Source organism: Gekko japonicus, unplaced genomic scaffold, assembly GCF_001447785.1.
Source record: "Gekko japonicus isolate JY-2015 unplaced genomic scaffold, Gekko_japonicus_V1.1 scaffold4292, whole genome shotgun sequence".
NCBI classification, from domain to species: Eukaryota; Metazoa; Chordata; class Lepidosauria; order Squamata; family Gekkonidae; genus Gekko; species Gekko japonicus.
Window position 1 is genome coordinate 44914 of NW_015165375.1, and position 13100 is coordinate 58013.

General features: G+C 46.9%; 1 protein-coding gene across 1 annotated transcript in view; it reads left to right on the forward strand.

The window, feature by feature from the left end:
- LOC107109929 (tripartite motif-containing protein 7-like) overlaps nucleotides 1–12770 on the forward strand; it is a 29281-nt gene extending 16511 nt beyond the window's left edge. The window contains exon 8 of the mRNA XM_015410639.1: nucleotides 12095–12770. Coding sequence (XP_015266125.1) covers nucleotides 12095–12612 — 518 coding nt within the window. The 3' untranslated portion in view covers nucleotides 12613–12770. The remainder of the gene's footprint in view (nucleotides 1–12094) is intronic.
- The last annotated feature ends 330 nt before the right edge of the window (nucleotides 12771–13100 follow it).

Consider the following 13100-nt stretch of genomic DNA (forward strand, 5'->3'; position numbering starts at 1 on the left):
GAGGTGGGGACTTAGGAAACTCCCTCCTACCCCAGTCGCCAGGGTTGCTGCACCTCTGCCCTCCATAGGCTTCAGCCAGTCGCTCGGCCCACTGTCCTGCTTCCTGGAGAGTGGAAGGACTCTTGTCCACAAGGGGGCACCTAATATGCTCTGGAAGAAGCATCAGGAAACAATCGATGCACATCAGGGCCCTGATGTCATCTATGGTCTTGGCTTCAGCAACCTCTACCCATAAATCATAAGCTCTTCCCAGCCTATACATCAGCTGTGGGTAAGGCTCTTTACCTTCCAGTCTGATTTCCCTAAAGCGCTTCCGGGCCCCTTCTTTGTTGAACCCCACTCTCTCTCGCACTCTTTGTTTGAAGAGCTTATAGTTGGCCCTCGCTTCGCCTTCCATCTGGCCAGACACTGAAGCCATGACTCCACACAACTGTGGTCTCAGCTTCTCCATATACCGTTCCTCTGTGACCTTGTAATCTATGCAGACCTGTTCAAAGTTCTGAAGAAAGGCCTCAATGTCATCCCCTTCCTTATACAGAGGATATTTCCTTCTATCCCCTGGCAAGTCAGCATCTGGAGGAAGTGAAGGTGGGCCTTTTTCCAGCCTTGCCATTTCTAGCTCATGTGTCATCCGCAATCGTTCCAGCTCCAGCTGTCTTTGTGCTGCCCCCTCTCTCTCTTCCCTCAACATTGTCTCTTTTTCCAGCTCTCTCTGAGCTGCCCTCTCTTCCCTCTCTTTCTCCAGTTCCATCTGCTTGATTTGCAGCTGGAGTCGCAAGACTTCTGCACTTGGGTCTGCCATCTCTCTGTCTGCTTGCTCCTGCGACATCTGATCTGCAGCCCCTGCTCTAGTCTTGCTTCTAAGCACTGGGGTATGTTCTGGTTTCTGCCTCCCAGAATGAAGAAACATAAACTGTCTGCTGACCCGATAGTTCTAAAAATAAATAAAAACCCTTTCCACTCTGTTACCAGGCCTCCTGGCCTTACTGGCACCTTCTAATTTTTTTTTCTTTTTTTGAAAAAAAAATTAACCAATGGTGTTCTGCCGCCCCGGGTCAATCTCTGGCTGATCCCACCGCTAATACCACCATGTCATGACCCCAGAGGGGTCTTTGGGTTCCGCGGCCACCACCCTGGATTTATGGTCCCTTGGGAGGCCCAGGGTACCTTCCCAAGCCCCTTTTCAGCCGAGCAATACAGGCGTGATTGACCCAGGCAGAGAAAATAATTACACAAAAAGGGTTTATTAAAACCACAGTGGGGCAGGGAAAAACAAGACACGACAAGGTGCTTAAAAAGGGTATAACAGTGTGAAAGGAAAAATAAACATAACCTAACGCAGCTGTCTATTACTCCTAACTGTTTTACTTCCAGGCCCACAGCCTGCCTGCCTAACACTCACACTGAGGGATCCTTTCCTCGCAGACCAACCTGTCTTCTCACTAAGATCAGGTTGCAGAGAGAGATGAAGGACGGAGGGATCTTCCTCTTCCCAGCCCAGCCTATCTTCTCACTAAGATCAGGCCGCAGAGAGAGACGAAAGACACCCTTTTCCGTCAGCGCACAGCTCAGATTCCTTCTCCCACCAGACTATCACAGTCTCCTCTCAGACTGTCTTCCCAACCGACTCCTCACAGAATCTCCCTCTCTGATTGGCTACAGCCCGTTGCTAAGCCTTATGGGGACTGTAGGCTGTCTGCTCACTGCCATGCAGGTCTCTCCTGGGACTAGGCCGCACTAGGCCCTGCTCCCAGTCCTGCACAGATCATGACAGGAGGTCTGTAAAGGGGCAGAGAAGGTGACCTCTGAGGGGACAAACTGCCTCCTTTGACCCCATCTGCCGCCATATTTGAAATGATGGGGGAAGGGTTGCTCGGCAAGTGCATTTGAGGGCCTTTCAGAATCCTTCCTTTGCAGACCAGGTGGGGCATCGGTTTTACAGGCCCTGCTTATAGCATACCGGATTCGCTTATAGATGCTGGTTTTGACCTTAAAAGCCCTATATGGCCAGGGGCCTGCCTACCTGAGGGACCGCCTTTCCCCACATGTTCCCCAGAGAGCACTGTTCAGGGACTCAGAATCGCCTGACTGTCTCTGGCCCCAAGGATACAAGATTGGCCATCACCAGGGCTAGGGCCTTCTCAGTGGCAGCTCCATACTGGTGGAACGAGCTCCCGGAGGACATCAGGGCCCTGCGGGACCTTCTACAGTTCTGCAGGGCCTGTAAAACCGAGCTCTTCCACCAGGCTTTCGATTATGAGCCGCCACTGAATGAGCTACTGAACATCTATTACTGGCACTTTCTTTGGGATACTGGTCTAGTCATACGGGGCCAACTACAACAATCACCATCTGCACTTTATATTTTATTGTTAGAATTTTATCTGTTTTTATTGTAAATTATTATTGTACACCGCCTTGAGCCTGCTTGTCAGGCAAGGCGGGATAGAAATTGAAATAAATATATATAAAAAAATTTCTTCATAGGGTGAATTTTCCACTCTTTTAAATGAATATGTTTTCAAGCATCATTTATAATATATCTTGATGTATTAATCCTTTACAAAATTGCCCCCCGGGCAATAAACGGGAGACGCAATAAAGTTGCAGAGCTCATTTTTGGAGAAAGATTAGATATCCAGGATATTAGATGTATGTGTATTTTGAGGGCAGCAAAGTGACCTTCAAGCCATTTCTGCAATACTGAAAAGTCATGCCTGCTTCAAAAAGTCTTCACACTTGTGTGCTACCAAATTTGCTAGCATTCAAATAGTGTTTTCTTTTTTAAAAAATGTGTGTGCACGCACATGTGAAAGTTATGGCGACCTCTGGTGAATGACCCCTACTGGGGGCATGGAGGCTATTCAGAGAGGTGGCTAAATAAATCCTGCCCCTGTCCTCCCGACTGCTGGTATTCCAAGGAGGTCTCCCATTCAAGTACTTGCCAGAGTTGACCCTGTTTATCTTCTGAGATCTGGCTTGCCTGGACTATCCAGGTCAGGGCAAGGATAGTGTTTTCAAGGCTCCACAAAATATATGTGAGGCAAGGAAACCCGTTCTTGATACTGAAGGACATTGGTTGCTTGGCTGAGTTCCATAAGTAAAGTATCAGTATTCTGCCAAAGGTGGCTATTGAGGCATCCATTTTTCCAGCCCAGGGTAGATCACACCTGAAGTTCAATATCTCAGTGTCCGTAACTCCAGTCCAGAAGAGGTTCCAGCTGGTAATATTGCAGTTCTTTTAAATTTGCCACTGAGGATAACATAACAGGCATTCATTTTTGCAGCTGTGTTAATAAGTTGCTTCTATAGAAGCAGGGAGGGGAAATGAATTAAATACCCAGTATATTTCTCTCAGTTCTAGCTTCTTCCTGGCCATCTCAACATGGGTTATCTGCCCCGTGGTCAACACTTTTGTGTGGCAGGTTTAAGGCCTCTACAGCAGGGTCACTGTTTGCAAGGGCTGCTTACGATTGGGGACAAAACCTGGCCTCGGCAGATAGTGATGCGGCCCAAGGAATTTAAAGAGGAGTTAAAAAAGATTGCCCTGGCAGTGGCCTTTGCGGCAGACGCTGCAACTGCAGCTAGGGCACTGGCGTGTAGCGTAACGGCAAGAAGGAATAACTGGCTTCACCACTGGGAAGTAGACTCCTCTGCACAGGCAAACATGGCGGCAGTTCCCTTTAAAGGGGGCAACCTGTTTGGAGACGGGCTTGATAGGTATTTGATAGAGGATAGGGACAAGAAAAAGGTCCTCCCCTCCAAGAAGAGAGAGTTTAAACCTAGGAAAAGCTTTCAGCCCTTTCGGGACCAGAAGAGGGGACAGAAACCCTCTTACTCCAGGACCTTCACGGGGAAGTGGCAACCCAAACAACGGGGTAACAAGCCCTTTGTCTCTGAGAAAGGAGATCATTCCTCTTCCAAGCCCCCTAAGAAGGGAAACTCAGCATGACTATTCAAGCCCAGAGAAACTATTGGGGATAGGGGGGAGGCTACAAGCCTTCATAGCCCAATGGCACCTCTCGGTGTCCGATCGGGGGATCCTCGACATCGTGATGCACAGATACAGACTAGAGTTTTCCACCTTTCCCCAACAGCGTTATGTTTAAATCCCAAAAGATTCACAATCGGATGAAACACGCTCAGACCAAAAAGGCGATACAGCACCTATTAGAAATTGGAGCCATAGAGAGAGTTCCGCCTTCCCAGCTGCGGCAAGGCATTTACTCAATATTCTTTACCGTTCCCAAGAAAAATGGAGACATCTGGACCATCTTAGATCTCAAATGGCTCAACAGACACATAAGAGACAGGAAATTCAGGATGGAAACTCTCAAATCCATCATGACAGCCATACAAAAAGGGGACTTTCTGAGTTCTGTAGACTTGTTGGAGGCCTACCTCCATATACCCATCCATGTCTCTCACCGGAGGTTTCTCAGATTTGTCTACGCCAACCAGCATTTTCAATACCGGGCTCTCCCCTTTGGGCTGAAGTCCTCCCCGAGGGTCTTCACAAAGGTACTGGTGACCCTGATTGCGCACCTCAGACTGAGGGGATCCAGCTATTCCCGTAACTTGACGATGTCCTTATAAAAGCCCCATCGTACCAGGAGAGCTTGCAGAGGCAACACATCTCACAGTGAGTACCCTCAGGTATTCGCCTGGGCCTGCTAAGCCTAAGAAAATATCTAGCGGGACATCATGTTCTAGTCCAGACGGACGATGTGACAACAAAGGCCTATGTGAATTGTCAAGGGGGGACTTGGGTGCGATCCCTACACCACGAGGCATCCAGACTGATGATTTGGGCCAAGAAACACCTACTTTCACTGAAAGCCATACACGTGGCAGGAAAAGACAATGGCCTGGCAGACTGGCGCAACAGGAGACGGCTGGACCAGTCCAAATGGGCTCTGAACAAGACAGGAACTAACAACTGTTTATAACCATGGGCTTAAAAATAAACTAACAGTTTTATAAACACATTGCTTTTATCTTTATGCCCCCTTTTACCGTCTTGTAAGTTAAACACCCAATAAGGAGAGGATCAGGTAAGCTGAAACATCAAAATTCTTAGATATAATATTGACTAAGTATTATCTAAACTATTCATGCCTCATACATCTACTAAATTCTCTTCCTGTTATTGTAAAAAAAATCAACCCCATTTTCTCCAATAGTACTATGAAATAGCTATTTTAACTTGCCAAATTTGAGAATGTATTTAGCTATACAGAAATTGTTAGTTACCATATTTGCCCATTTTAAACATCACCCATTATACTATAAATCCATTGTATATACAGAGTCTCACAGTTCCTATCTAAAGTACATCTATTTTTCATCTTTCCTTTAACCCATAATTTATACTAAACCACTTTATAATATGCTAATCTTTTCTTGATTTTTTGCATCCTTTTTTCTTTACAACCATGCATAGAAGAAGAAGAAGAAGAGATTGGATTTATACCCCGCCCTTCACTACCCAAAGGTGTCTCAGAGCGGCTTACAAACTCCTTTCCCTTCCCCTCCCCATAACAGACACACTGTGAGGTGGGTGGGGCCGAGAGAACTCTGACACAAACTGCTCTTTTTCAAGGACAGCTGTGCCAGAGCTTGCGACTGACCCAAGGTCACATCAGCAGGTGCAAGTGGAGGAGTGGGGAATCAAACCCGGTTCTCCTAGATTAGAGTCTGCACACTTAACCACTACACCAAACTGGCTCTAGTAGATAGGTGTCTTCTCTTTAAATACATGAACTTCCATTTCCATTTGTTCCCTCCTACAATTCAAGTGCAAAAGGGAGGGACTCCGTCCAGTGTTCTTTGGGTTTTTTTTTTTTAATTTCTTCCATGCTTGTCATGCTTCCTTGTACCGGGCTTTAATTTTGCCTTAAAAAGTTTAGCCTTTTTGTTAGGTAGGTACTCCCAAGAATTTCCTTTCCTTGCCTCCAACATCACAAAATTTTCCAAAGGTTCTTCTAAGTATGGCGTTTGTACACTGAGTCTCTCAAATCCTGTCTTATGTGGAGCCAGTGTTTCCTGCATAGTGGGGCTTTGCCTTCTGATCTCGTATTCCACAGTATACTGCTGGGGCTGTGACTGATTCTCCTCTTTTCCCCCATCACAATCCGCAAGTAAGTTCTAAGGTTTCTCCAATAAACTCTTAAAAGCCTCATTAAACGAGCTTCGAAATTCACCTAGCAATAGCTTTTTAAATTGCTCCACAGTAAGTTGACCAATCTCCAAATTTTCTAAGTCCTGTCTTTCCTCCATGTCCTCACCGTTAGTTTTTTTCTTATTTCTTTTAAATTAGCCACTGTAACTCAGGACAGTTATATTTATTTATTTGGCAACAGTTCAAATATCCTGCAAACAGCATTTTTAAGTTCAGTTTAAATGAGTAAAGTTATCTTCTTACCCCCATAAATCACTCAGACAAACTTCGTTCTCCTTTCTCACGCTGGGCGCTTTCCCAATTTTAGGAGAAGAGGGAAAAAAGAGTTCAAAAGGGGTATTTTAACAAAGTTAATCGCCTTGTTATGGTTGAAATACACTTGGTCTTCCTATAAATCCCATCTTCTTCATTCTTGTAATTCTTGTCATGTTAGAAAAATAGTTGGTCTTTAAAACGGCTGGCTGCAGCTATGCAAAAACATGGCGACCATGCTTTTTGCTCCGTCTATCGTTCCTGCATCAAGGCAAAAACAGCCTCGCCCACACACTTGCCGTGTTTGTGTGTGGCTGAAAACAAGCCTCTTGCTATCTACTCTCCCTCCGAGAGATCAGACGAAGCTCCCCCGGACTGGAAAGGCCAGGGAGCTTCAAAAAGAACGAAAAGAGGATCAGGCGGCTTGGGAGCCTCCCAAAAAAACCCGCCTGTCACTGCGCCACACCGGAAATGAATCTCGAGGCAGAGAGTTTCAAGGGAATACAAATCCTGCTTTGTCTTCCATCCCTCACGTTACTAATGCTGTGAAGAACGAACACCATTAGCAGGGTGTTTTTGATTTCAATGCAAGAGACAATCAGAGGTGGTTTGCTATTGCCTGCCTGTGCATCATGATGCTGGTATTCCTTGGAGGTCTCCTATCCAAATACTAGCCAGAAATGACCTCGCTTAGCTTCTGAGATTGAGCTAGCCTGGCATATCCAGGTCAGGGATTTTAAAAAGACAGAAGGGTGGAAAGCAGATTCTTTAGGCCATGATGGAAAGGTCGAATCTCCATTGCATCATATGAAGAATGCAAGCAGGCTGTTGGCTTCACTGTATTGCTGGAGTGATGTTACCTTACAGCACAATCCCTGGGCAACTGTATTCACTCCAAGTCCTCTGAGCCTTGTTCTTTCATTGAAAGATAAAAGCCATCCCAACCCAAGCCCATCCAAGACTCTTCCAAATTTCCAGTCAAGAAATACAGCTGTCCAGCAGGCTGAAAGGAATGAGAAGCACCTTACAGTCTCATTTTCTTGTTCAGAGTCAATTACAGCCAAATTAGGTGGTATTGCCTGTTTTTAGATGTGCCTCAGATCTGAATTAAGAGCAACTAGACATGCTCAACCCATTTTGTGCCTCTGCTCATTTTCATGTGATTGGGTGTTTATGCAAATGCGTGCTCCAGTGGTCTGGGGTGGGGCAGTCTCTACTTCTGGCAGAAGCTCCTCCTCAGAGGCAGGCAGGGTCGTTGAATTTTGAGATTCCTGGAGGGGAGGTGTTTCGCTCCCAGGTCCTAGTCTTAGCCGTGCCTGCAGGGCACTTAGATGTTGCTGACTGTGCTCTCTTGAGCACCAAGATTTCAAAGAGTTTTTTTGTTTCTCCTTTCCCATTATTTTTTAAATTTTCTTTCTTGGTCGGCCCTCCCTTGACTTCTTCTCCCCCCTTTCCTTGGGCAGTTGCTAGGGGCCCCTGGGAGGTTTTGCTGGCTGTCCCTCAGGAGGTGCAGAGGCCCTCACCCCCCCCATCTAGGCACCTACTTGTGAGTAGGAAAGGAGCTGTTTTTGTCAGCTAAGGGGTAAATGCAGGGATTGCTGTGGCAATCTGGATCAATTAGAACCGGGTCCACACTGGATCAAACTGCCTGTCTGAGTGTAGGCCATGATTCCAATGAGTCTCACTCCTCTGACTTTTCCTCTCTGAAAGAGGAAGGAGAACTACCAGATGAGGAAGAACCCTTAGGTACCTCCACACAGACCTGTCTTTCCCCCCAGGAGTTCTTTGCGGAGCTCCTTCCAAAGGTTCTACGTATCCTGGAAATCCCTTTTAATCACAAGGAGGCAGAAGCACCTGATCTGAACAGACCTGCTGGTTCAGCCAGAGCCTTTTCTTCAACAAGGTAGTCAAAGCTGAGTGGGGGATGCCAGTGAGATCCAAGCCCAACCGTCCCATTATCTCTCAATTCTACTGCTTGGTACCAGATGCAGCTGAGTGCTTCAAGCTTCTGTTAGTGGATATTCCAGGTGCCAACCTGTGTCCCAACTCAGTTTTTTCCTGCAGAGGCCCTTTTCCTCCAAGAGACCCTTATGACAGAAGGATTGAACCGTCCTTTTGCAAGAGCTTTGAAGCTTCATTGACTGCCCTCAGGGCCTCCAGAGCAAGCTCATTCTTTTCTGTGGCAGTCAGTTCCTGGGCCTCAGACCTTTTGGCAGCAGTAAGTGGCATCTCCAAGGAGCACAAGGATGAGCAAAAGAAAGATCGCCCTTACAGCAGCCTTTTGTGAGGATGAATTGCTGGACTCAGTACAGCTATCAGCCAGACCTATGGCATCCAATGCTAGAGCTAGATTTAACACCTGGCTCCACAACTGGGAAGTGGGCCCGTCCTCTCAAGCTTGGGTGGCTAGCGTTCCATTTAAAAGCATTCATCTTTGTGGCGAAGGAATGGCTCGATACCCTGGTTGAAGACAAAGATTAAAAAAAGGTCTTTGCCCTCACGGAAGAGGGAACGCAAGCCCAAGAAACACTTCCATTCCATTCACGAGTCCAAACACACCTTTGGTTTCAAACCTTCAAAACCCACCAACAGGAGATTTCAGCCCACATAGTCAAATAGCACTAGATCGTTCTTCCACAGGCCGGACCACACAGGGTCTCCAAAACAACCCAGTGACATGACTACTACAGGGACTCAGACCCACCAAGTATAGAAGGACATCTTCAACTGCAGCCCATTGGGAGTTAACCATGGGCGACAGGTGGGTTCTGGATACGGTCACGAATGACTACTCTCTGGATTTGTACTCCACTCCACCTACCAAATTCATACAAATCCCAAGGAATTGTTGCCCAAGGAGGCACCTTCTTCTTCAGGCATTACAGCATCTACTAGATATTGGAACAATAGAGCTGGTTCTGCAGGCCCAAAAGGCATTGGGGTCTACTCAGTCTTCTTTGTAGTTTCAAAAAAGTAAGGGGATGTGAGGGTCATTGTGGATTTGAAATGGCTAAACAGAAGAAACAGAAACTCTCAAATACATAGTCTCATTGATTCAAAAGGGGGTCCTCCTGGGGTCAAGAGATCTGTCAGAGGCTTATTTACATATTCCAATTCTGAAATCCCATCAGAAGTTCCTAGTAGGGGCATGTATTTGGTTTATCCAAGCTGAAAAAGTACCTTACAGGTATTTCTTGAGTATTCACGAATCTGTATCTATATTTGGCTACTGATATAGCTGACTCCAAAAAAGCCAAAAAAATTTTGGCTTTTATTTGGGTGCATTCAGCTATAGAAGGCATTTAGCTTGGAAAAGGCTAAATTTGCAGATGACACGAAGTTGTTCAGGGTGGTGAAAAGCAGGGAGGATTGTGAGGCACTCCAAAGGGATCTGTTGAGGATGGGCGAGTGGGCATCAACGTGGTGAATGGGGTTCAATGTGGCCAAGTGCAAGGTGATGCACACTGGAGCCAAAAAGCCTAACTATAACTATAAATACACATTGATGGGGTCCGAACTGGCAGAGACTGACCAAGAGAGAGATCTTGGAGTCGTAGTGGATAACTCACTGAAAATGTCTAGACAGTGTGCGCTGCAATAAAAAAGGCCAATGCTATGCTGGGGATTAGGAAGGGAATTGAAAACAGATCAGCCAGTATCATAATGCCCCTATATAAATCAATGGTGCGACCTCATTTGGAATACTGTGTACGGTTCTGGTCACCACACCTCAAAAAGGATATTATAGCTTTTGAAAAAGTGCATAAAAGGGCAACTAGAATGATAAAAGGGTTGGAACACTTTCCCTATGAAGAAAGGTTAAAGTGCTTGGGGCTCTTCAGCTTGGAGAAACAACGACTGAGGGGTGACATGATTGAGGTTTATAAGATTATGCATGGGATAGAGCAGGTAGAGAAAGAGGTACTTTTCTCCCTTTCTCACAATACAAGAACTTGTGGGCACTCAATGAAATTGCTGAGCAGTCAACAAGGTATAGATAGGGGCTCTGGGGCAAGTGATGCTCTGTCTTCTTGGTGCTTGGGGGGGTCAACAGTGGGAGGGCTTCTAATGTCCTGGCCCCACTGGTGGACCTCCTGATGGCACCTGGTATTTTTGGCCACTGTGTAACGGAGTGTTGGACTGGATGGGCCATTGGCCTGATCCAACATTGGCTTCTCTGTTCTTATGTTCTAAAGAGATTGCAATCTCCAACAAGCTCTGCTGCCGCAGCAGGTCTCAGTGCATGAACTCAGAAGGCATATGCTAAGTCACACTTGACAGGGGCAGAGGCACTTGCTGAGTTGTGCCGCTGTGCTTGGAAAAGGCAACAGGCATGTGAAGGGACTGTGGCCTCTTTAAATGCCTACTCCTCTGAGCCCAGCTGCCATGGCAGCAGGTCTGAGCTAGTGAGCTCAGAAGGCATTTGCCTTCTGTGTTTATTTGCTGAGTCATGCTACTGCTGCCGCACTTAGAAAAGGCAATAGGCATTTAATAGTTTGTTTGAAATAGGTTTGTTTCCTTTAGGAAATCTTCCCTAGGCCATAAGGTCTCCATTAGCAGATGGGTCAGAGACTGCATTTTCCTGGCATAAAAGTCCAGGGGACTGGATCCCCCTTTGGGTGTTAACAGCCCATTCCCACAAAGAGGCAGTGACCTAAGCAGCTTACTGGTCCTACCATTCCTTAGATGTAGTCTGTTAGGGCCACCACCTGGAAGTTGGCCCACTCATTTACCAGGCATTACAGCAGTGACAAAACGGCTTCAGGTGAGGCCGCTTTTGGAAGAAGAGGGTCTTGCAAGCATACCTTTTCAAGCTAAGGAGCCGAGATTCTTTCCTTCCCTGGGACACACTGCTTTTTTATGTTCCAGCTGTAGAGATTGCCCCACCCCAGACCACTGGAGAATGGAACGTTTGTCTCACTTGCTGTGAATCTTCCTTCTCATTGGTCCTGGGGTGGGGCAGTCTCTTCTCACTCAAGGGCAGAATTCTCTTTCTCAGAAGGCACTTGAGCTGGAGTAGGTATGCTGCTACGACCCTATGGGGCTTCAATGCTTCAGTTTCGGGTTTTCCCTGAACTGGTCAGCCTCTCTGAGTTCTTCACCCTGTTCTCTGTCTGGTTTTTTTGGGTTTTTGTGGGACCATTTTATTGGAGGTCCATTTTCATCTTTTGGAGAGGTAGTGCTTCATGACCAGACTGAGCAAAGCCCCTCCCCTCCAGGAATCACAAAGTTTAGGGGCCCTGCCTGCCTCCAGGGAGGATATTCTCCCCACAAGTAGAGACTGCCCCACCCCAGGACAAGATTCCCTGTGAGACAAATCTTCCGTTCTCCTCTATGTTTTCTAACCAAAGAAACCTGGGGCTGAAATAGCCATTGTCTTTTTCCCTCCCTCACTGTTCTCTGCTCAGGGTGGGAGGAAATAGATTGTATCCCTGTTGGTATTCATTGTGTCCTTTGTCTGCATTTTCTTGAAGCGTACAGGAAGACTACTCTGGCTTTTAAAAGGGTAGGAGGAGGCAGGAGGGCCTGTTGACCAAGGAGAGGGTGGCAGAGGTGGGAGGAGGCCATGACTGGCAGGAGAAAGGAAAAGAACAGGCCAGAGGGTGAAATTCCGTAGCTGATGCCGTTTCTCTTCTTGTCTCCTCATCTTTTCCCCAACAGTAAATGTGACTCTGGATCCAGACACAGCCCATCCTCAACTCATCCTGTCTGAGGGCCAGAAAAGTGTGAGACGAGGAGTAAAATCTCAAAGTCTTCCTAATAATCCTGAGAGATTCAGGGGGTGTGATGCTGTGCTGGGCTGTGAGGGATTCACAGCAAGCCGCCATTTCTGGGAAGTCCTTGTTGGAAGTGAGGAAGGATGGCGTGTGGGAGTGGCCAGAAAGTCTGTGAGGAGGAAGGAATACATCACCTTTAGTCCTGAGGAAGGGATCTGGGCTGTGGGGAAGTGGTCAGTGATGTACAATAATTCTGAAAATGACTGTTATCCTCCCCTGACTGCTAGTGGGGAGCTCAAGAGGATCCGAGTGTGCCTAAACCACACTGGGGGGCGAGTGGCCTTTTTTGACGCTGATCGAGCAGCCCTTCTCCACGAGTTCTTTGGAGCCTCCTTCTCTGGAGAGACCCTCCTGCCCTTCTTTTGGGTGTGTTCAAAAGGCCACCTCAAAATCTCTTCTTAAGAATTTTTCTCCACACCACAACAATCTATAAGGAAATATTATTTCTCAAGAGTCCCCTTTTTTGAGTCCTGTAAAGGCCTCTCTGAGCTCCCAGCTATCAAAACTGACTTGAGTAAAATGGAGACATTTCCCCCCACCATTGCCCAACATTCCTCCCCCCCCTTTGTATCTATATATCTAATAGACAAGGGTCCTTCTGCATGCGGATACTTATTTCCGCAGAACAAGGGCACCTGGAGGCTAAAGAGGTTTTTCTGCACACTTGAAGTACTCTCCAAGGTTGCAGAAAAATGCAAAAAGTTAAAAAAATACACGGGGGGGGGGGGGGTTAACGCCACCCAAAAAAAAAATAAGCCCTACCAAAATAAAAACCTGAGTTGTCTGCACTTGTGCAGTCTGAATTCGTGGTTCCTCGCACTGGACTTGGAGCTTCGCTCAGTGGCCTGCCTCCCCGCGGCCAGCAAGTCAGCCTTGGAGTAACGGGGCAG